The sequence below is a fragment of the Perna viridis genome, chromosome 15 (assembly GCF_037379345.1).
Source record: "Perna viridis isolate PV_CMFRI_1.1 ecotype Kerala chromosome 15, ASM3737934v1, whole genome shotgun sequence".
Taxonomy (NCBI): domain Eukaryota; kingdom Metazoa; phylum Mollusca; class Bivalvia; order Mytilida; family Mytilidae; genus Perna; species Perna viridis.
Window position 1 is genome coordinate 7,502,568 of NC_142459.1, and position 24,588 is coordinate 7,527,155.

At 31.7% G+C, this 24,588-nt stretch overlaps 1 protein-coding gene across 5 annotated transcripts in view; it reads right to left on the minus strand.

The window, feature by feature from the left end:
* LOC148596765 (vasoactive intestinal polypeptide receptor 2-like) overlaps nucleotides 1-23,569 on the minus strand; it is a 39,345-nt gene extending 15,776 nt beyond the window's left edge. The window contains exons 1-6 of one of the 5 annotated variants that reach the window (XM_088563520.1): nucleotides 22,808-23,198; nucleotides 16,029-16,072; nucleotides 9,013-9,425; nucleotides 7,005-7,104; nucleotides 5,115-5,225; nucleotides 550-683 (exon numbers count right to left, since the gene is read on the minus strand). In XM_088563520.1, the coding sequence (XP_088419646.1) occupies nucleotides 550-683; nucleotides 5,115-5,225; nucleotides 7,005-7,104; nucleotides 9,013-9,102 (435 nt within the window). In that variant the 5' untranslated portion in view covers nucleotides 9,103-9,425; nucleotides 16,029-16,072; nucleotides 22,808-23,198. Of the gene's footprint in view, nucleotides 1-549; nucleotides 684-5,114; nucleotides 5,226-7,004; nucleotides 7,105-9,012; nucleotides 9,426-10,680; nucleotides 10,907-16,028; nucleotides 16,073-22,807; nucleotides 23,203-23,471 lie in introns of those variants that run through there. The other 4 variants (XR_015919081.1, XM_088563521.1, XM_088563519.1 and 1 more) reach the window with 4 other exon arrangements.
* Between the last annotated feature and the right edge of the window lie 1,019 nt (nucleotides 23,570-24,588).

Here is a 24,588-nt window from a genome sequence, read left to right on the forward strand (position 1 = left end):
CTTTAATTTTTAACAAAATTTGGCACGTGACCCATCCACTACTTGGTCTTTCATGAACACCCTCTGTTAATATTTTGTTGTAGATATTAAAGTAACCATCTTAAAAATCTCTATTTATTATCATGATTTACATTGATACATATGTTATAAAAGTGACTAATTTGTTTACGTTTTAAATGATAAAAGTTACTTTGTTAACGGTGTTTATGCACAAAGGTCCAATTTATACCAAAACAATAACAAAATCTTAAATCAGCTAAAACATTCAAAATTAGAGACCTATACGAACCCTAAGCATGATACCGTTCTTAATTTAAACTAGATCATATAAACTCCGGGCAGCGGAAAATGTTCGTTTTCTATCTTACTAACCGCCGACGAAAGGCCTTTCAGAATTTTTGGACAATATTCAAAGCAAACGTTGTTTGAAAATCAAGTAATGTCGCGTTTAATCATTCCCTTTTTCCTGATTTTGTATTTTCTTAGAGGACTGTATGCAGCATTTAGTAGGTTCCGAAAGCTGAATGTTTTTCGAGTTTCAAAATATACCTTTATTACAGCTGGCACGAATGGACCGTAATTAGTGTTCTGGTCATAACACGCCGACAGGTTAGTCCAGGTTTTGTTGAAGACTGGATGTACGTACCAATTACCATTAGGTAAACATATTTTGGAAGCGTTTCCTACAAAACAAAAATAGCAGAATATTCTAACGTAACGTTCTTATCGTAGGGCCATGCGTCAGTGACATCATATATACGTAGATTTGCTGAATCGTGAATGACACAACATCGTTTTGCAGGAAGTGACGAATTTTTTAAATGACCTATGAAATTAGTCATTGTTTGAACTTTTTAAAACACAGATGTAAAACGTGTGACAAAGGAGGTAGCGTTGGTCGAGACAAAATAGTCGTGCACTATCAAATACAAATGTTTAGCTGACCCCTTATAGACAAATTCTCAGATCATATAATACTGCAATTATATATTGTTTTCAATTAGTCATGAATAATCTAGAATCCCTTGTGAATCAATGTGCCTATCGCTGATATATGTATATCAACAACTCTTAAAACATAATAATCAATTAACTTGTCATACTTAATTCAATCATAAATATAATATTTGAATGCAAGAATCAGGTTTGAACGGCAGGGATCAAAATTCTCTTTACAAAAATACCACTGTACATGTGAGTACAGACAGATAATTATCTGCTTGTTTAAGAATGGATAATGTCCAGACAGCTTTATGTACTCCGTTACGCTTTCTATAATTGTAAATATAATTAGAAAACCTTGTGACATTCGTCTCGTACTTATGAGTCGGACGTAAAAGGTTTTCTTTATAGAAAACAAATACCATATTATCCCAATCGATAATATTTTTCATGACGAGTATAAAATTAGGATATCAATTATGTTCTACATATCTTTACTGTGATGATTTAGCTGACGTGAAATGTCAAAATTTCGCCTAAGGCTCGCAAGATAAAAACTAATTGCCGATATAAGGAGATACGTATTAAGAAAATTCGAAATATTTGTATTTTTTTTATCAAATGCTCAAAATATTTTTAAAAAAATCGTTAAATGACTTCTTAGTAAATCTAAATTTTGAACCTGACTTTTTTCAATGACCTACAAGTTTGACTAAAATAGTAAATAAGAAGAAAACAGATTTCCTGATGATAATCATCGGCATGATAAACTTCCTGCATATCATCATTAAAAAAATCATTTGTTGTGAACGAATGGTTACATGTTATCATGCAACCACCACATTTAACGCCATTACAATACAACACTTTTTAATATTTTTCAATGCATTACGTATGTACAATCTATCTGGATTAATCGTAAACGCAACGTAAAAATACAGGTCTCGCGTTCCACCTACGGGTCAAATGAACAATTCTATACTTAGTACCATTAACACCCTAAACCTAGATCTAACCATTGTAAGTACTTGTTATGTGTACATGCTGATCAAAAGTTGTCAAAATAAAGCTTAAATTGATATTTGTAATTTATTACAAAATGCATATGTGTGATTAATCTGTCTCTCAGTAAGCAGAACAGGTAAAAATGTAGATTTCGGTAGAACTTATTCAAGTAAATTTTGTGAAAAACTATCATCAAAAGACTTACTTTCCTTCACGACTTTAAGATGTCATTTGTCCTGGAAATTCACAGCGAAAGAGTAATCAGCGGAACCCCAAAATTCTAGCGGAAATCAAAATAATGTAATCCGGGGACAAAGACCAGAATGAAAAACAGACAAACACAACAAAGAACATAAAGTAACTAAAATAATACATACAAAGTAACAAAAGTAAATAGCAACTCGGACTCCATTAAAAACTTGGAGCATGGACCAGGTGCAGCGGTAGGATAAGCGTAACGTAAAGTACAATGTTAATGTTGCAATAATTAACTTGTATGTATAAACCTATTTTAACGCAGATATTGTATGAATAAACATATCGTCACGTGACCTTTGTATAATTATAACGCATCTTTTGTAAGGAAACTTTTATTGATTAAGTTATGTAGATATTAAAAAAGACGTTGTTGAATTAATATATTGTAAAACTTGTTTAATTTAGGAAGATCGAAAGGATTACACGTAGATATCTTTTCTGTCATCTTGCAAAATCATATGGAAGAATGTATTTTCACTGAGCAAAATAGTGTTTGAAATGAGGCAAACTTTTGTCTTTAAATTAATAAAAAAGATTGCAGCATATACTTTGAGTACTAGTCCATATAAAATTCAGACACTGCCAATGGCAAAGCGATTCATGTTGAAGAAAAACCCACCAAACAAACGATGCTTTTTCAGTCTACATATGCTATACTTTCACATAACAACAATCTTTTCTGCATTTAGATCTGCACTTTTTAGAAATTCATACATTCATCTCCTACTAAAATCAACCAAATAAAGCTAAATCAAGAACGATATCTCTTTCAAAGTGCAAATTTCATGTACAATCTAAATAATTTTTAGCTCAAACGCGTCGCAACAACCAAAAGAAAAACTAAGACTGGTTATGTGATCAGTAACTGTTTCTGAACAAGAAGTAAAACTGAATTCGGCAGGTTTTTAACATGCATGAATCACCTTCTGTCTGATTTTTTACAATGACTGCTACTTAAAGCTTTAATGAAAGGACTTCAGCTTATATATAGTTTACACAGGTTACAGGCTCATTTACGGTTTGGTCTAGACAGGTTACCGGTTTATCCAGAGTTTGGTTTAGGCAGGTTAGAAGTGTCTAAATAGTTTATTTCCAAGTATTCATTATAAAGGTCTTTATCTACGAAATTTAACAAGTAGATGAAGAAAATGTAGCATCTGAAAGTGACAAATAATATAACTGAACCAATATGATTAAAAAAATCATAAGATGAAATTTTCTCCAAGTTCAAATTTAAGTGCCTAATTGGTGGCGATTTGAGTTGAGGAAGGGTTTTGGGAAGTTGGAGTAATGCTTTTTTTAAACCAGAATTTTTGTTCTTCGTAAATAAATACTGTAACCCTTTATAGTGTTTTGAATATTAACAACATATTTAAAATTCTGATAAACAGAGTAAAATTATCTTCTGTCTTATTTTGAAATACAATGCATTAATATCTACACTGTTGCGTCTGTCTTAATCATATTTTTCTAGAAGGAAGCTTAAAAAGAATTAATTGTAATAATGAATTATTGCATTATAGAGGTAATTATTTATACGTAATTAGATTAGGAAGACTTCATTGCAAAAAAAAAGATTGAATTATGGAGATGATTAATTGAACGTAACCAAGTCATAATTCATTTTGCCTTCGTTTAATTATGAGCAATGACATTTCTGCGTTATAGTATTATGTCTCCTTGTAACAATTTCTATACACAACATGAGAGTGAAGCACACAATATTAAGGGCAACATCATTTTAAACCTTAAGGAGGTAGACCTAGGGTAAGGGACATAACTCTTGTTATCAGTGATATGCTTGTATTATATTCAATTTCACCAAAGCCTATCAAGCTTTCATTCAAACAGAATGAAATCAGTCCAAGTTTCTTTGACGCTTACATGAGATTGATGTAAAATGCTGTATACAAACGTGCTAATGATTTGTAGGAGCTGTGTCCCTTACCCTTAAAATTATCAAATTCATAACCATACATTAGCGAGGGAGATATTAAATGGTACCTTAACTGGAAATCAAGAATAAACCAAAAGAAAAAAAAATAACCATTACTTTCTTCGCTTTGTACCGACATTTCGAAGCGAAATAGTGGTCTAAAGCAGATTTTTAAGAACAATAAAAACCAAACCGCGAAAACGAACACAGAATTAACATCAGATGAGAAATATTTAATTAACTGATGATGGAAAAGGGAAAACCAGGAGAACTGACCATGTACAGTAGAAAAACGACAAGACATGGAAAACAGACAAACACAACAAAGAACATAAAGTAACTGAAAAAACACATACAAAGTAACAAAACTGGAAGCATAGATCAGGTCCACCGGAAGGGTAGCCGTCCTTTGCTTTTCTATTAACACACGCCGAGGTGATCATAAAAAGTCAAGTCCGGGGTAGACAAACGAGGAAAGGAATACTATAACCCGTTGAATAAATCAGTTTTCAGATGGATACACCATAACGATCCACGAGTTCATGATGACGATCATAAAACTTCTGTAGTGATAAATTCAATCTTGTAGCAAGATAACCCTGTTCCTGAAGCCTATTTAAAAGTCAAGTCCGGGGTAGACGATAGAGAAAAGGAAACAATGACAATTTTGAAATAAGTTATATATAACCATTCAGGTACTTATCGTAGCTCCAATAAATTGAATGTTTGAAATACTGTATTCATTTTCCAATGGTATAGTAAGTCAGTTCGACGGGTTGGAAAGTTCTTCCCAATCGCTACATTTAATAAAGAGAAATCGAAGTCGGTAATATTAAAAGGATTATTGAAATGATCGGCCGTTAAATCAAATGTCAAGAACACACTTTAATATGAACATATCGATACAAAATGATCGACAAGAATATATTTCGATTTTAGTGTGAAATACTTGTCAAAATGGATCTTGACTTACTATCAGGCAGATGAGTTGTCATGTAATTAGGACATCTCTGAACACTGACTGTTCCTGCTATTGCTGGTGGCCAGCACATCATTCCGTCAAAAACCTGGTTACACAAGCTGGCTAGAATATAAAATTAACTTTGTTCCTGACATACATCTTTTTAGTCTCAAATGTCTGTATATTAAGTTATATCCGGAAAATAAGCATATAATTGAGATTTCTATGCTGAGGTACATGGTAAATGAGACGAGCTTTATTTTGTAAATACAACCTGTTGACATTTGAAGAAGTAATATCATTATATATATATATATAGAAGGGTCTGAAATATTCCCAACGATGTTAGAACTGTCAAATTAACGAAGCAAATTTTTGTCGTTCCCTCCGCGGGAACACTAAGTGGCGGTGTTGCCATAGATGTCACAGCGGTACGAGTTCGAGACCCGCGGAGGGAACGACAAAAATTTGCTTCGTAAATTTGACAGTTCTAACATCGTTGGGAATTTTTCAGACCCTTCTATAAGTTTACGTTATCTTCCCTGTATCAATTTGATCCGATGGAGCAGTGTAGTGAATAGAATCGTTTTATTCTGAGACGTTGTATATGAATATCAATCCGCCGTTTACAAAATTAATGTTGGAAATAGCAACGAATAATGGGGGAAATGTATATAATAAATAGGATAATCAATTAATCATCATGAACAACCGAAATATGATCACTGGTGCCAATAACAAGCCACACACTCGTAATTTCAAGGCGTTTGTCGGCACTCGTGATCATATTTCAGTTATTCACTCTTTCCAATTGATTATCTGAATACAATTATGTTATGACTATACTAAGCTTATTAAATATAACCTGCGAGTGTTTAATTAATACAAGAATACCAATCATATTTATTGCAATTTTCGATATGCCTTAGGTACATGTGTTTCAACGGTAACTTTTCATCAGCAGCATTAGAACCTAATATATAGGGAAGTCTAAATTCAAAAATTTATTGCATACAAGACATACTTAAAACCCAAACTATTGATATAAGAACATAAAGGTAGATAAAGCATTTTATAAAAGACGTTCTAAATGCCCGGGAGGGTTGGTTTTAAATAGGATAGGAAACATATATACCAAAAATATACATTACAGACTAACTAATATCATGATGGTACAACATAGCTATTTTTACAACCTTGGACTGACACCAGCAGAAGGCTTGTTTATATTAACACTTTGAATAATATCTTCAACTTACATTGAGAAAACATCAAAAGCCTCGTCTTTAAATGACATGTGTAAGTGCCTAGCAGTCTGTTTTCTTCTCCATTGGCAGATCGGGGTATATATATAGAGAGATATAGAAAGGTCTGGAAAAATTCCCAACGATTTTAGAACTGTCAAATTACGAAGCAAATATTTGGTTGTTCCCTCCGCGGGACTCGAACTCGTACCTCTGTGACTTCGTTTATTTTCTTCGCTACCCGGGGTTTTGATTCATTTAATTACAACCCATATACGTCTTGGTTTACTTTGAAACCTGTATAAACCAAACCCTGAATAAACTGATGACTTTTTAGAACCAAATTTCGTCTGAAGTCCCTTTATATCAATTTCATTACAACTTGTACCGGTGTTAAATGAATACCCTTCTAAAACGAACATCGTTGAGTCCTAAAGTACTAGAATTTAATAATTTTAAAAGCGTAGATATTTTATCATTAGAACAACATCATTATGGCTTTTAATGTTTTGTAACAAAATAGTCTCCATTGTGCAAGTTAACCCAGGCATTATAGAACGTCCTATGTTCGAATCGCTCATTCTGACAAACGAGTTCATTGTAAATATTTAATGCAAAACACTTCAGGAAAACGTAAACAAACATCAAAATCACTTACTGCTAGATGCTAAAGAAGTATTGATGGATTGTAAACATCTCTTTCTTTCTATTTCAATCATCTGTAATTCATACTGAAGCGAGCTGTGTACATCTGAAATCTATCATAAACATACTAAAGTTAGTCAAGTGGTAGTTAAAATTAATTGATATTTATTACAGTACAGGTATTTAAAGTTTATGGCAGCATTATTTTCTCTACGCACTGTTTAATAACCAATCAAGGCGACATTAATAGAAGAATGAGTCTACCATATGTTTCTTTGTAAATGTAATAACAACAACGAGTTTAACATTTCATTGAACGCCAAATGTTTTCATGCTTTAAACAAGTAATTGTTATGTCCTCTTCCTTGGAAATGATTTATATATTTTTTTACTGATTATAGCGTTAAAATTCCCGTTCTTTTTTTATAGTAGAACATAACCAAACTTTAAGTGTCAGTTTTGTCCATTGAACACCTTTAATGTGTATTTTTATTGTCAAATACAGTTGCTATGAGGCCTACAGAAAGATTTCCAATCAAAATATTTTTGGAAATAAGATATTTGTAAAACATTAATCAAAACTTTCTGCCTTTTAACAACTACCGAATCGTAGATTTAGCATAAAAAAAAGTCATAAAGTAAATGAAATAAATAAATGACGTAATTTGCATCATTAAACGATTTGTTTAAGGTTAATACAAACAATTTAATGTATCTCAATATTTTGAAGATTTGGATTCTGAAAAATTACCCACAAATTTCTGTAAAATAACTTTCTTGCACTTTAAAAGTCCATTCTTTTACCGTTCATAAAACGGTGGTTACCCTTAGGGTTACTTTTCCGTCGTGCATTACGTATTTTACGATCACCATTTTATTTCTCTCTACAGATATCATTAGTAAGGAATTTAAAGGTATCACAATAAATGTTTCTACATAAATGCAAGTCTTTATAAGAATCAGGCAAACTGGTAAAAATCGGAAACATGCACGTAAAAAAATCTACCGATCTGCCATTACAATTTTACTGAAGAATACTTTTCCTATTTAAAAATACTACTATTGATCTTTGCATCAAGTTTTTTAATAGTGTATTAGAACAATCAGGTTTTTGACAAGTAATCTGCCATTGAAATGTTTAATTTTCAGCAATGCAATGAAATAATAACTTAAGGGTAAGAAAACAATTCTTAGAAATCATTGGAACGTTTGTATTCATTATTTTACATCAATTTCATTTAAGCATCAAAGTCACTTGGACTGATTTCATTCTGTATCAGAGAAAAGCTTGAAAAGTTTTGATGAAATTGAATATGATACAAACATATCACTGATTTCATGAGTTGCTTGTTTTTCATCCCATCATTCTGATGGTGCACTGAGGCAAATTACACTTTCAAAATGTTTGTTTGTTTAACCATAATTTACCCACTGCCTGATTCTTAAAGAGACTGACACATAAATTTCATCAATACTGTATTACTGTTTGAAATTACAATTTTATTCACATCGGTTTTGTGTATAGCAGCAATATATTTTAGAGAGATATTTTATTACTTCCTGGAATTGCATGTAGGGGTCTATTTCTCCCGAGCACTTTAAATTCAGAAACGAACATATTTGAATATGTAAAAACAAATTAATGCATGTATATGGAAACCAAGAACGGGAAATCTAAAAAAACCGATAAACGGTGAAATACACAAAAGGCAATGCAAAAATTGTCCTTTCATCATAATTGCCAATAATATGTTAATTTGTAAATTATATCATACTTTCATTTATTTTTTTATTCTATTTTTCTTGCAAAAATCGTGGATGGTCTGTTATCTCAATAAGTTAAATTTGTGTTATTGATTTTATATACATATTTTTTGCAATGCTGTTCAGCGGAAGTGTCCTACATATTTAAAACATGTTGAATCTTTTTGTTTTATTTGTTTGGTCCAAAATATCAAAATTACAATACATATCAACACAACTGTGTTTGATAATACTGCATTATTCTGCTTAACTCTTACCTCTTTTTGGTGACAGATTCCAGCATTAGATGTATTAAAACACAAACAGAATAATACGATCAGAATTGTTAAATGAATCCATTGCATCATGCCTGTTGCCTAAACAATCGTTTTTGGAATATGCGGAATTGATAATAAAGACTACCTTTCTACCATTGATTTTTTGAAATAGTTTGTGTTATGGCTTCTAATCCCATCACCAAAAGATGACGGGATTCCGTGTAAAAGTTCCATAAATATTCATTCGGAGAACATGACAATATGCATGACATCACTGAAATTTCTTATGTTAACTTAATCATAGTTAATTCATATCTCTCTCTCTGAAAAATCCTGAAAAACTGTATTGAAATATAGCATCAGCTATCATACCAGTAGAACATTAACTCCCGCTATGACAGCTTTCTTTAAAGCTGAAAGAAAAAGAAATAATCTTCGCTCAAACTATTCAAATCTTTAAAGTAACTGTAGAACAAACTCGTAGATTTATAACGTAATAGCGCTTTATGTCCAAAGTAAATGAATATTGATGGTGCCTTTTAAAGCACCAATAAAAGATTGTTTAACGAATTTCTCATTTTCCATGATTCACCCATATATAATACATACATATATATATATGTATATATATATATATATATATATATATATATATATATATATATATATATAAGGGTCTGAAAAATTCCCAACGATGTTAGAACTGTCAAATTTGCGCAGCAAATTTTTGTCGTTCCTTCCGCGGGACTCGAACTCGTACCGCTGTGACACCGCCCGTACTAAGTCCAGCGCCCTAGACCACTCGGCCAGCTAGGCTATATAATAAAATATAGCTTTCTCTGGCCGGATGATTCCTCCTCGTAGGATTAATCTAGGGCTGTAACTTAGGACACGATGTATGGTAGTACGAGACAGTTCATCTAGGTGTTATTTTGTAGGATAGAGGATCAAATTAATGATGCATGTCACAACAAATCAATATTATACAACGTCTCAGAATGTGACGACTCTATTCTCTACACTGCTCCATCGGATCAAATTGATACAGGGAAGATAACGTAAACTTATAGAAGGGCCTGAAAAATTCCCAACGATGTTAGAACTGTCAAATTTGCGAAGCAAATTTTTGTCGTTCCCTCCGCGGGGCTCGAACTCGTACCGCTGTGACATCTATGGCAACACCGCCTGCACTAAGTCCAGCGCCCTAGACCACTCGGCCAGCTAGGCTATATAATAAAATATAGCTTTAGCGGTACGAGTTCGCAGCGGTGTCACAGCGGTACGAGTTCGAGTCCCGCGGAGGGAACGACCAGAAATTTGCTTCGCAAATTTGACAGTTCTAACATCGTTGGGAATTTATCAGACCCTTATATACATAAAAAGGTAAAAAAAATATATATTCTTATCAATATTCGAAGGTATAAATCACTCACACGAAAAAAAAACATGTTTGTACATTAGTAATTTGTGATTAAAAAAATACGCCCACTTTCTTCACTAAATAGACCTATTTTGTACCTACTGTTTCTGAATAGAAAACACTGTACACGACACGGACAACTCAGTGCAGTAGAAAAATAGCGGATATGATGATATCTAACAAATACATAATCTAATAACAAAACGTATTATATTTTGTTTGATACTATTTCTGTGTTTTTTTTTTACCTTTTGCACTGCATATTTTTATTTCCAGCTTATTTTCATATCTCTTCATTTCCGTATAGATAAATCAATAAAATCAACCTAAATTAACATAATTCAAAACACAACTGCTGTGTTACTGTGCACAAAATAAATCTACCATGATCTTCCGTGAATCCGTACTGATATAAATTTTACGTAATTAAGAGTTCAAAATTTTCTTTAAGAACAATATCGAAACTTCTTGCACCTAATATTAATCCCCTAAAATGTTTCTTTGGTATGTAGCATTTAAAGGTATTATTCTGTGTTTTGTCTAGTGTTACATCAAGTAAGGCTCATAAATTAGATCATAAATAGTCATTTTCCTTTGATCTTTTGAGCATTGACAATTTCTGTTGTTTTGTCATGTAAAAGGTGGTGTCATAGATAATCTAACTTTTCAATAGAAACACGAGATTATATTAATTAATTTGCAGTTCTAGGTAATGTATATGCAGTTTTGTGCACAATATTTTTTTGCAACACGAGGAATAAGATAGTGTTTATAAATAGACTTTGAACAATCGCCTGATATTCGAATTCGCTTATTGTGCAGATTGTTGAGCACTGGAATGTTTGGAAGACAAAGGTTGTTTGTTGTAATTAAGTATTTATATTTGTAATTTATCACCAAGGCCAGCATAATTACATCTTCTGTTAAACATTCGTCACCTTGAACTAATAAGTATACAGCATTAAATAAATATACAAAAGCAACTAAAACAATCACAAACAGAATGAATTGATAATATAAAATTCAGACACGTCTAATGGTAAACTGTTTAATCAAATTTTGTCATTTCAAAGGTCCATTTGTTAAATGGGCGTAGAAATAATTTGAAGGTTAACAGGACTACGATAATTCTACTTGTTTTATTTATCTATAGCCTTGGTTTGGTTCAGTGTAAACGTTGATAGTAAAGTCGAATAGTTTTATATTTCAATCATGTGAAAACATTAAATAAAAATGAAATTATTGTTATATTGAAAACCCATAAAAAACGATGCCTTTGTTGTCTACATACTACAATATATAACGAGTAATCAAGGGAACAAAGGTTATAGCGGTAATCAAAAGAATGTAATCCAGGACATGGAAAACAGACACAACAAAGAACATAAAGTAACTAAAATCATACATACAAAGTGACAAAATAAAATGAGCAACTCAGACTCCACTAAAAACTGGGAGCATGGACCAGGTGCACCGGTAGGGTAAGCGAGAATAGGTATGGTGAATATGTCAGAGACAACCAACCCATCGGGATAAAAATACCAGTCCAAGGCCATCAGTATGCTACATTGGTACGCAACTTTAGTCTTTCCTGTCTAAACAGTCATCTCCAACTAAATCAACAAAGAAACAAACTACATCAGGAACGATAACTTTTGCAAAGAAGTGTCAATTTCATACACAATGTGTATAGTTTTTTCTCAAAAGTACAGCAGCAAAATTACGTCTTAAGACTGGTTATATGGTATGTAAATATGTCTGAGTAAAAATAAAATTAAGTTATATTGCGATATGCGCGAATTACATTCTTTCTGCTAACTAAATTTGATCTGTTTGATAAAATTGTTATTGAATTATTATGATTTATTGACTTTCAAGTATGTAAATAAGTTAACGCTACTCATAGTCTAAAACTTCCAAACCAAGTTCCACGAAATAGCACTTTTGGGCTCAAGTCAAAGCTTAGTTTTTGGGAAATAGAAAAGATAATTATTTTAGGAATTTAAGCAAAGTTATCAGTTGTGCCAGTTATATGTACGTTTGCTTAAGACAATTGCTGTGTGTCAAGAATTCCCGTCATTTGTGGAAGACTGTTTTTGAACATATTTTACAGTAGCGGAGGCTTCTATTAAGGTTGAATGCATACAACATGTTGAAAAGGGGACATTGTATGTCATACTCGTATGCACGTGACTTTTCTAAATAAAACGAAAAACACAAAACGTTGTAATCGTATGAGGACAGAACATAGTCTATATTTTGTATAAAAATCCCATACGAAATGCCTTTGTTATGACTGACGACGCCACTTTATGTGGGAACCATAAATTAAATGGTAATTAGTTACATCTCTTTGATCCTGACCCCGTTGACATCTCTAGCTGTTCTAACGGGTTAAGGGCATTGTGACTTATGTTCGTGTATTTCATTATTATTGATGAAATATTAGATAATGTTAATTAGTTTGAAGGGTTGAGATATGATATGTTAATTTGCAGTTGCTAATAAATATTTTTGTAACTTTTGTCGAAATAAAAGAAACTATTAGAGGTATTTATATACAATTATTTTTAGTAGTATATAATTGTTTGCGCACCATGATATGCTTGTTTTTGTGTGTTGGGCTTTAACGCCCGAACAACAATATTTCAGCTGTATTCAGGCGAACATGAACATGAAGCGGATGATAAAATGAACATGAAATCCGTGATATGCACGGTGTCACGAAATTCGTCACAGGAGATTTTTCCATGTATCGATTTCATAGGTAATAATTTTTCTAAAAGCCTACAACAAATACCTATCTATAAATATATAGACCAGTATAGACTAATGAGGCACAACTTTCAGGCAATTTCAATATACTCCTTTTGAATTGATGGTTTTTGCATAAAGAATTTTCTTCTAAGGATAAAAGACAGGGAAATCAGACACACACGACAAAGGACATGAAAAAAAAAAACAAACAAACAAACAAACAAACAAAATAACATGTACAAAGAGCAAACAGACTTCACTAAAAACTGGGACCATGGGCCGGGTGCATCGGTAGGGTAGGCGTCGCATGCTTTTCGTGAAATCATCGCTAAATGGATGCTGCCTTGTTTGTATTAATTTATTATTATTCTATCAATGACGGAAGGCGAGTTGTTCCATCTCTTCGCAAAGAAGCCTGGAGAAATCCACTTTTTAAACGTTTAAAATGACTAGATAATATCTGGTTTAATTTATTTCAATACAATTCTACGTAATAGTCAGGCAATTGGTGGCACATCATATTTTTGAATTTGGTCTTTTTTGACTCAAACATATTCAATACATCTATAAAACAACTGAAAAGCTATTTTAATTTATCCTAAAGCATCTGCCACAATTATTTTTTTTAAATGCCATATCTTATACACATTTTGCCTGATTCTTAGACAGAGAAGTACTTAAATGTTTAAATGTGAGGTTTATGTACTACACAACCCGCGATCTTATAAAAAGTACAAGGGGAATAACCATAACGCTACCCTTTGCAATCTTTTTAACTGGATGACACTATCAACAAAAAGTAGTTAACCTCATTTTTAATGTCGATTGTTGTTTATTTCTACTTTTGGAAGACAATGCATCTGAAATCTGGATGACGAAAATTGGGTTACAACCTAAGTATCGAGAAACGCAATTTTAATATTAATTAGTTTAAACTTTTAATGATAGTAATTCATTCGAAAAGGATATAGTGATTTAACCAGTATACATGAACAACGCTAGTATTCTTTTTGAAGGATGCAAAATATGTTACAATCAAGTATGATAAACTTGAAAAACTCAGCAAAACAACCGTATGCAGCTTTAAATTGATGCTATTAATTTCAAAGTGATAAAATTCCACAAAAGCAAACAGTACAAAATCGGTATTGAAGTTATTCAGTTCATTTCAAGCCACACTTTCAGTGTTACTAATTAAGTAGCACTCCATATAAGAGTCATGCAAACGGGATTCATGGTTGGAAAGCCTACATATTTTTATTTTTTATATTTTGTTTAAAATGTTTTAGTAAGCACAAATGGATATGTAATTTTTCATATAAATCTTGTTCTTATAAAAATCATATAGAATGAACTGTAAAATTAAAAAGTAAGGGAGATAACTCTATAAATGACACTAAAATACAATAGAAACTGTTTGATTCTCAATTTGAATTTACTTCTAAGGGCTGACAGATGGGAATGGATAATTATACATTTCATCGTATAGACCTATAAAGTAACTTAATAACAAAAAATTAAATGTGTAGCCTTTATGGAGTGTATCACATACAGAATTTGCATGATTCTTACAAAGGCTACTGCTTAAATTCTTAGTGTATAATATGATTATACAAAAATTTGTATAAAAATGTCTGCATTCAAGTGACGGGATACAATGTAATGAAATGTTATAGCATTTCCCTTAAAGGTGGGTAATTAAGCCATAATGATTTTTACCTGAATTATCAAATATCATGATCCGTGTGTATTCAATAAAATTATAAAAGACATTAAAAAAATATAAAATGTTGTCAAATTCAAATTTTGCATGACTTAATTTAGACTTAGATATCTTCGATTCATTTGCAGCATTCATCAGTTTATGCTCTTTTTCAGCATTTTTTACTAAAAATAGAACATAGGAGTTGGACAGTAGTCTTTCGCAAATATCTCCAAAACCGTTAGGTTTAGCCAATTCTTTCAAATGCTGAAATGATCCTTATTATAAGGCCTACAAAATCTTCTGGGATAAAATGTTGTCAGATTCAAATTAATAACCATTCACAGTATGTTTGAGGGAAATCAGTTAAATAAACAAATTGGGCGGTATCAAGGCGAACATAAGCTGCAACGGACGGACAGACGGAAGGATAGATAGACGGAACACAAACATTTTATCCTTGCAACTTTTGTACGTGGGTACAACGAACCGATGTATATATTGATTTGGTTAATGTTTTGACAATATAACGACCCGCACTTTAAAAAAACGCACCTAGATTGATAAATAAGAAAACAGAAACAAGAAATAAATTTCAATTAAGTTTATTCTTAAAATGTTTTTGATAATATTAAAAGTCTCCAGTTTGCTTATAACAATTGAATTATGATAGTGATGCTTATAAATAAACTGCATCAACTTTAAGCATAAAAAGCATTTTAAAGAAACTTATCATATTTTAACTTTTAATTGATACAATAATATTTAAGTTATGACATGTTTTAATACGTACACCTGCAGACTCTTGGCACAATAATTACCGTAGACCAGATGTGGATTTTAATTGAAATCATTGTAAGTTGTAATGCTGGCACAATGTGTTCTCATAACATCATCTCATTACGCAAAGGGGGGTCTTCAAACTGAAGTGTTTTGAAAGGCATTAGTTAATTTGGAGGTCACAAAGTCAAATACGTTCGATGCTAAAATATTATTGCTTTTAACACATAATAAGATGGCTCTTTAATAACGATTTCCTTGTAAAACATCTAAAAAATAGCTCATGCAAGATGCGTTTGTATGGTCTCGGTGAGTACCAACGGCGTTTGTGTTTGCAAAAAACTATTAAGTACTTACCCGTCTAAGAATCGCGTAAAATGTATATAAGGTGTAGCACATGACTGAAAAAAAACGCAAGGATTTCATTGTATTATCCAAATATTTATACTTGATTACCTCCAGAAATTACCATCAAAGTAATATTTGCCTTTTCAATTTATTGATATATTAAATTTAGTTGAAATGTACTACGGAAAAATGACTGGAAACTTTTCCAACACTATTTCCTTGCATAAGCAGTCAACAAATATCTCAAGGATGCTGCAGGATAAATTTAAATAGCCTTTCGTTTGTTTTTTGGATGTCTTGAATATATTTGGAGCAGAAAAAACAAGTTGAGAATAATGATATGCCCCCACCGCCTGATTCTTACAATGGTACCTATATGTAACATGTCATACGATTATAATTGTTCTATAAAGGAAGAAACGTGTAAAAAGATGATCATGATACAATTTCATGTCGAATATTCTTCGTTTGCACGCTGCCCCCTTAAAGAGAAAATAATGAAATAATTTGTGTCAAAAGTTTTGATGAAAATAAAGCGGTTTTTGCTTCTTCAAGAACTAGCATGTTATCTGTTTGGAAAGATATCATGGTTGGATAATAATATAGTCATGTATCTTTACCCATGTTACGAGTAACGAAAGTAATTCTCCAAAGTGTTCAGATGATAACAAAATGTTATAAGCGTGTGTCATTTTTATTCATAATTATTTCTTCACTCTGGCGTTGCAGTGCCGGTGCCGATATTGAATTATAGTTTGGAATGTGATATAGAAAAGCTTTATGATTTTCTGTCATTTTTTGTTTAGGCCCTATATAAGTATAGGAAAAAAATACCTACCTTACCTCAACTTCTATATCGACACCTTTTGATAATAACAATTCAAAAAGGATAAACACATGGGAGATTGAGTGATGAAGGGGTTATTTATTAGACAACTAAAATTTAAAGACGATCGTCAAAGAAGAATGCAGTTTTGGCACTTCAACAGATAAAAATGTCAATTATTGTTTTAAGGTGTTAAGTAGCAAAGAATCATGCAAAATGTGATATATGTGTGAAAAGCCTACATATTTCATACAAAAGACCAAAACCCTTATATAATTAACCTGTTTTACTGTTTCTATACAAAATATAGTCCTGACGTCAATAAAGTTCACATGAATACAGATTGTACTCTTTGAGTTTTTCGAACACACCTAAAAGATTAGCGGGTCAAAAACGCTGAAAACGCCTATCTAGATCTCCAAAATAGTGTAAAACTTTAATAAAACGATTTTTGATGAACAGGCAAGATTAACAGTTCGTACAATTTTGAGTTGCACGAACACACCTGAAGAACTAGTTGGTCTAAAATGTTGACAAAGCCAGCGAGGAAATGTATAAAACGTGTTTAAAATATTTAGAACTTTACTTTGTTACCAATATATAAACAATCATATTTGACAAAAGTAATATTTATGTTGCTTTAGTGTATGAAATGTGTATTTCACGACTTACCAAAATACTACAGCATAATTTGCGGTCATTATACTGACGTTCTACTTTCTACAAAGTACTCTGAGGTCTACAAGGTACATAGTAGATACACTTATGGCCGATAACCCAAAAAACAATATTATTTTCAATCTATTATAACAATTATATACTTCTTTCCGTTAAAATTGGTACTGGCATGACGTGAAACGGACACTCCCCGTGTTCACGGTCGGTTGTTAAGGAAATAATTCGTATGGAAGTTGGATTGAATTTGTATATTTATGTCATCGTATGGGTTAAGTGTGTGTATTTATACAATTTATTTCAATTAGATAACCTCTCAGTCGTTAAATTATCGCGTAAACGTTTTTAAATAAGTGTTTTGTCACCAAACGACGGCGAAAGAAAAGACAGTGCGCATAAAGGTGGGGTTATACCGACATATACTGTTTGACGATATGAAAACGTAATATTAGAATGTTGGAATCCTACTGCTCACTAATGTTTCACCATATTCCTATTTTTGATTGGGGTATAAAATGCGTGATAAATCTTTTAATAAGTATGCAGTACTCAGAGTAGGAACTACATTAAAAAAAAAGAAGTTTTTAGTGAAATATTGGAGGGTCCACATATATGACAGTTTTGTATTTTGTTTTATGTGACTTCTTCGTGTATTGCCCTTCAATGAGTCGTGCAAAATTCGCATGGATCTGTTCAACGTGTCATAGTTTTTATTCCCTCTTTCGTCTACCCCGGACTTGACTTTTATGAGCAACTCGGCGGGTGTTTCGAGAAATGCAGAGGACGCTTACCCTACCGGTGCACCTGTTCAATGCTCCCAGTTCTTACTAGAGTCCGAATTGTCATTTACCTTAATTGTACGTATTATTTTGGTTCTTTTGTCTGTTTCCCTGTCTGGTCTTCGTGTTTGGATTACATTCATTTAATTTCCGCTAGAATATTGGGTTCCCTTGACTACTCTTTTAAATCATTGATTGATTAAGGTTTTTTATTATTAAGGTAATGTATTTGTTTTAATAATTTCGACTTACCGTTATTTATACATATTCTAAATACTAAGGATCGGGAAAAAGGAAAGAAAGGAAAGCAAATTGAACTGACTTTGCAAAAGTTTGTTAAAAAATCATTGCGTCCGTTTGACAAGATTTCGATTACCTGTCGAACTCCCATGTTTTGTCAGGAGATGCGATACGTTTCCATGTTGTGTAGAAGGACATCACATTATATATTGGTCGAGAAAATTATGATAGTGGCAACAGAATTTTATGATTTATTCTGTAATTATGATGTAACATAACCTTGCTCAAAAAGCACATTTGAAAACTATTTGTCAGAAATGATGTATATAAAAAAAACATATTAATATCAGATTAGTATTATTTCCAACTTAACATTAATGAAAATCGATTGAAGTATGAGTTTTATTACCACCTTATTTTCGTAAATTTAATAAATACAATTGATTGAGATACATGCGTATTTACAGAGAATCAAAACTTCTTTACTCTCAATAACATATTTCCAGTTACATATATGCGATTCTGTTTGACAATCTGGAACTCTTCTATGTAATTTTATAATAACGTATCTTGTGTATTGCTATCAAGATCTTTGTTTATATGGAAGCGCATATGATCGTAATTTAACTATTAGAACATTATATTTTGAACATGCTTCTTAATGATTGTTCTTAATCTTCCCCTCTTCCCCTCCGACCAAATTTATTGTAATTAAACTCAGTTTTCATTTCACCACAATCGTTTTCTTGAGCACATAAACAAATCGAAATATCCTCAGAGAAAAGTAAAAAAGTTTCGCTGTATTTGTTATTTCATGACTGATTCATAACGATACCTTCATGGTCACCTTCCGTGAGCAAAGTTTGCGACCATCGAAATTGAATGTTGTTTAAGGATTACAACCGAGAACATCTTAACATTGATAAACCAATGAAGATCGAAAGATAAAAACCCGCGAAATATGATTACGGTTCTATTGACCCAACCTTTTCTATAGATCAGTTTGTATTACTGAAATATTGTCATTAAATACCTATGCGTCCAAATGGTATAGTATAAATCTTTTTTTTCGGTATAGTTTCGCTTTTTACCCTTTGAGCTTGAAGACGCTCTTTCATGGAAACACAAGTCACCTGATCGCGATTCTGTTTCCCAATTGGCCAAATATTGAAAACTTAGTGGTGTTCAAAAACAAAACTGTTTCGGAAATTGAAATTGCGTGCCATGGTTATTTCCTTAATGAAATGTGGAAAATTATAAGTAATAAATAGCAAATTTTACTGTGTCGGCTATTTTGTTTTTCAAAGATAGTATTTGTTTTATTTATGACTTAGTATCTTGTATTAAATCATTTAATGTTTTTAGTGGAGTCCGAGTTGCTCATTTGCTTTTGTTGCATTGTATGTATGATTTTGGTTACTTTGTGTTCTTTGTAGTGTATGTCTGTTTTCTATGTCTGGTCTTTGTCCCTGTGTTACATTCTTTTGATTACCGCTATAACTTTGGTTCCGTTGATTACTCTTTTACATACCTTTGAAGTTTGACGAAATTAATATTTCGGTGGATAATTTGATATTTGTATTTGTAATTTGCTATGATTTGTGATAAATATGGATTATACGTATTTCTTAGTAACTTTGGCTCAACATTACAAATCCCAATAATGCTAAACTTAATATACTGCAGATGACACATGGATTACCGGCATGTTGACTTTTTTCATGTTACTTTATGTTCTTTGTTGTGTATGTCTGTTTTCCATGTCTGGTCTTTGTCCCTGGATTACATTCTTATGATTACCGCTATAACTTTGGTTCCCTTGATTGTAGAAAAATAGATGCGGAGATTATATAAATATACATCGAATAGACCAGTATTCGAAATAATTTCTAGGTACATAAATTATCACAAATACCATTGTTAAACATGATGAATCGTTTGAAGTATATTTATATTTGGTCTAATTTGTTTAAGTAGAGTCCCAGTTACTCGTTTGCTTTTGTTTTGTATATTTTTGGTTATTTTATATTCTTTGTTTTCCGTGTCTATTTTTCATGTCGTGTCTTTGTCCCCAGATTACATTCTTTTCATTTCCGCTAGAATCTTGATTCCCTCATAATTACTTTTTTTACCGACGTTTAGCCTCTATTACCTTAACAACTTAAGTATCAGTCATTGTAAGAATCATGCAAATTCCGTAATTTTCTGAGAAACACCTCAAAAAAGGCTTCACATTTTCATTTGTGTTAATAAGTTGCTTAATAAGTCTATATGATTAAAGGTATTATTATTCATTCCATCTGCTCCAGGGAGATAATTCGCTCTGAAAATCCAAACGTTTCTATTGTATTCTAGTGTCATGTACAAAGTTTTCTCTCTAAATTTTGAAGTCTACACTACATTCTGTATAACTTATATCTCTTATGAACGCGGGTTATATGAAAAACCCCATGTTGCCGTCTCTTTACTTAAGCATTTTAAACAAAATATCAAATATAACAATAAGAAGGCTTTCCAGCCATGAATTACATTTTGCATGATTCTTAGTAGGAGTGCTACCTAACAAAAGCAATTACAAATTAAGCTTTATTTCCTTATTATTTTATATTTCGCTTGTCGTTGAATGGAGCATAATGAACTTGACCATATGAATGTTACAATTTTAAAATTTATGTATTGCTATTTGTGAAAACAAATGACATTTTGTATTGTTCGCATATGATTTAGACGAAATCAGATAATGACTTTGAAGCATAGCTACCGTCATTCCTTCGTGTAAATTATCATAAAAGAAAAAGAACACAATTAAAAATTTGGCAGTTGAGCAGGGTAGGATGTTTGCTATTGTTCAAAGGTGTTCGGTCAAACAATTGATAATCATAGGCTTTATAAAATATGCGTTAAACAGTTTTATTATTTATTGAAAAGATGGCGAGGCGATATCAGTCATTTTCCAGATGTACCACCTAGCGGCTAATCCGAAACCAACAAAACGCGGCCTTGTTCTAGAGTTCACTGCGTAAATTGTTTTGTTTACAAGTATGTATCTATTCATTAATCTGTGGGTTTATAATAAGAGAAGCTTATAAAACTTAAAGAGCATAATGCCACGCACTGCCCTTGATACAAAACATAGCAGTATTGATTGTAGTAAGCTAAAATTGTTTCCAAAACTGACTGAATTTTAACTACATAGTTTCACATGTATTTAAAATAATATTTTATGTGTAGAATTACTTGGACTGAAGTTCATGTTGTGGAAACAATGTTTGTTTTTCTACATTCTTCCCTAATTTCGATATACATAATAACTGTTGTCAGATGCTAAATGCAACTTTTTCTGCAACATTTAACACAAGTATGGAAACAATGCACGGTTAGTTTCAACTGTACATATCAGCATTAAAAGATAAAAATGTTACATAATCCTATTTAATGTTGAAGTACCAATTCACGTATAATTCCGGCACAGCTAATGGTAGAGGTGATTTAAGGTGACGGAAGCATGGCTTAATAGACACTTTTTCGGAATAAATACGTCATAATTTTACATAATTATATTGCATACTGATCTGCATTTTGGAGGGAAAATATTTCATCTCTCTGTTAAATCAACAGGAGGAGAAACGATAAATCTGTGTCCATTTGATGTATAATATATATAAATAATATTTCAAGATGTAATAAACAAATGAAAAACAAAGACTGATTTTTTTGGTTTGAGTCACGTTTTCTGAATAAGTAATAAAAGTGTAAATACACTACTTATATGAATCAACTTCCGCCTTATATTCATAAAGACTGATATTTAGCTGTTCTAAGTGGAATGTAAGGAGTATCGACAGACTTTTTTAAACGAAATCGGTCAGATAAGAATTTGGTTTGGAATACATCCATTTCAAGACACTCAATGCAGATTAATAATTATTTCTGGTCAAGAATATTTCCATATTTGCCTACGTAGTGATTTTTTTATTTTCCTGTGTCATCATTTGTGGTAAAGATATAACCGAAAATTTCTAAAATTTTAGAAATAAAAAATGAGTAATCTCAGGTAGAGCTTTTCACGAAACATTAACTTTTTCGAGAGCAGTGATTCCCGACCCAAATGAAAAAAGTATACATAAAGCAAAATGTTCCACAATCTATTAAATAATATGAAAGCAGTGAAATAGGTTAATATCAAGACAAATACGGTGATAAACTGATTCTTTCTCTTTAAACCCCTTTTCTGTTTAGCATTCCCGTAATTATGAATGAAGTCTTACCTCTTAATTCAAATAAATAGGTAATATCCATTCAGTTTTAACTGATTCATCACACAGTGCATATTTACTCCTTTTGAATTTTAACTATTTATATCCAGATCTTCTTTCCTTAAACAACAAGTCGACTCAGAAAAGAACGACCTTTTTCAAATTAATAGCGTTCTAACTGCATCGACAGATAAGATAATGAATTTAAATGCATGCATCAAATTTGCCGTGTTTCAAGTTGTAATGATTAATTAAGTTTAGGTATTCCAAGCAACCAAAACGTGAATCATAAACTATTCTGTTATTTCCCGCTTGGTAGATCTAGTCCTTAAAATCTCAAAGTTATTGCAAAATTTAATCTTTCGAAATTTACCATAGAAAATGAAGGTTATAAAACTGATCTTTCGAGCACTGATCTGATTTAAATCTGTAGCATTAATCATAAGGTCAAAAATACGTCTTTGTATATTCAAAAGCGCTATGAAATACATGTATCATGAGTAAATCTTATTAGTAAAGACTTTGACATTGATTTAAAGGCTTTAATGACATATTTCTGTAAATCAAAAAAAACAAAAAATCTTTCTAAATGAAAACATGTAAAAGATGGTTCAAACTACACATATTTTAACCAATTGATAAAATTACTTTTAAATATAATCAAAATATGTCTTACCTGGATATTTAATTTATGCACCTTTTCAGCAAACAAATATAACCTAGATAATTACGTTTATTTACGTAAAAACGGCAATTCGAACTTTTACTATTTCAGATAATAAAGGTCAAGAAATCGGAAATCGAGTCTGGGCGTTTTCTTGTTACATAATTATTAGAAGATAACAAACGTAGAATCGATATCAGAAAAGGAAGCTGCAATATTGTTAAGAAAACAAATCTTTGGTTGTTTGAACTATCGAGTATTGATTTATATGTTAAAGGTTTATTCGGAATTAACGGTCGTCTTTGTATATATGTGTCAAATTGGTTCGATTGAACGTTTTAGTGCTACGCTGTTTTTGTTTTGTTTATTTGTTTGTTAGTAAACTTGTTCTTTTTTTTCATTCACGTTTTGCCTTTAAATGTCAATATGTATGGTTTGTATTACGATCAATGTGAAACGAAAGAAACTATTCATAAAATAACAATACATTTAAAAACAAAAGAAATGGTTCCTAAAATAACAATTCGATGGTGACTTCGGTCATATAAAACAAAATTTGCTTAACATCAAGTTCTGTGTTTATTTATTCATTCTTAAATTGGAAAAATAATCTTTCTAGTTCCTATGATCCGGCCGGTGCACCTAGTCCATTCTCCAATTTATAAGTGGAGTCAGAGTTGCCCATTTACTTATGTATTATGTTGGGTATTTTTTGTTCTGTGTTTTTCGTGTCTCTTTTCCGTGTCTGGTCCATGGATTACATATTTTGTTTAATTTCCGCTATTTTGATATTACTATTTGATTTGTTCATCCAACAAAGAAACTGTATTTGGTTCGTGTTTGAAGCACATATGTTGCTGATTCACTCGTAGATTTCCAAATGGTGCCTAAATGATCCAAACATGACAAAGGAATACTAAAAGTTACAAAACGTAGATTAGCATGTGAATTTTTTAAGTTGCTTACTTTAAACAAATTGTAAACTAAGTTATACTCGAAATCTAGTATGCATGTGACCTCATAAAAATGCAAGAATTATAAAGTTTAGAAAAATACTAATTTACAGTAATATCAATATCATAATGTCATCAAGTTCATAAGCGAAGCGCTATGGTCTTAATGACCTGGA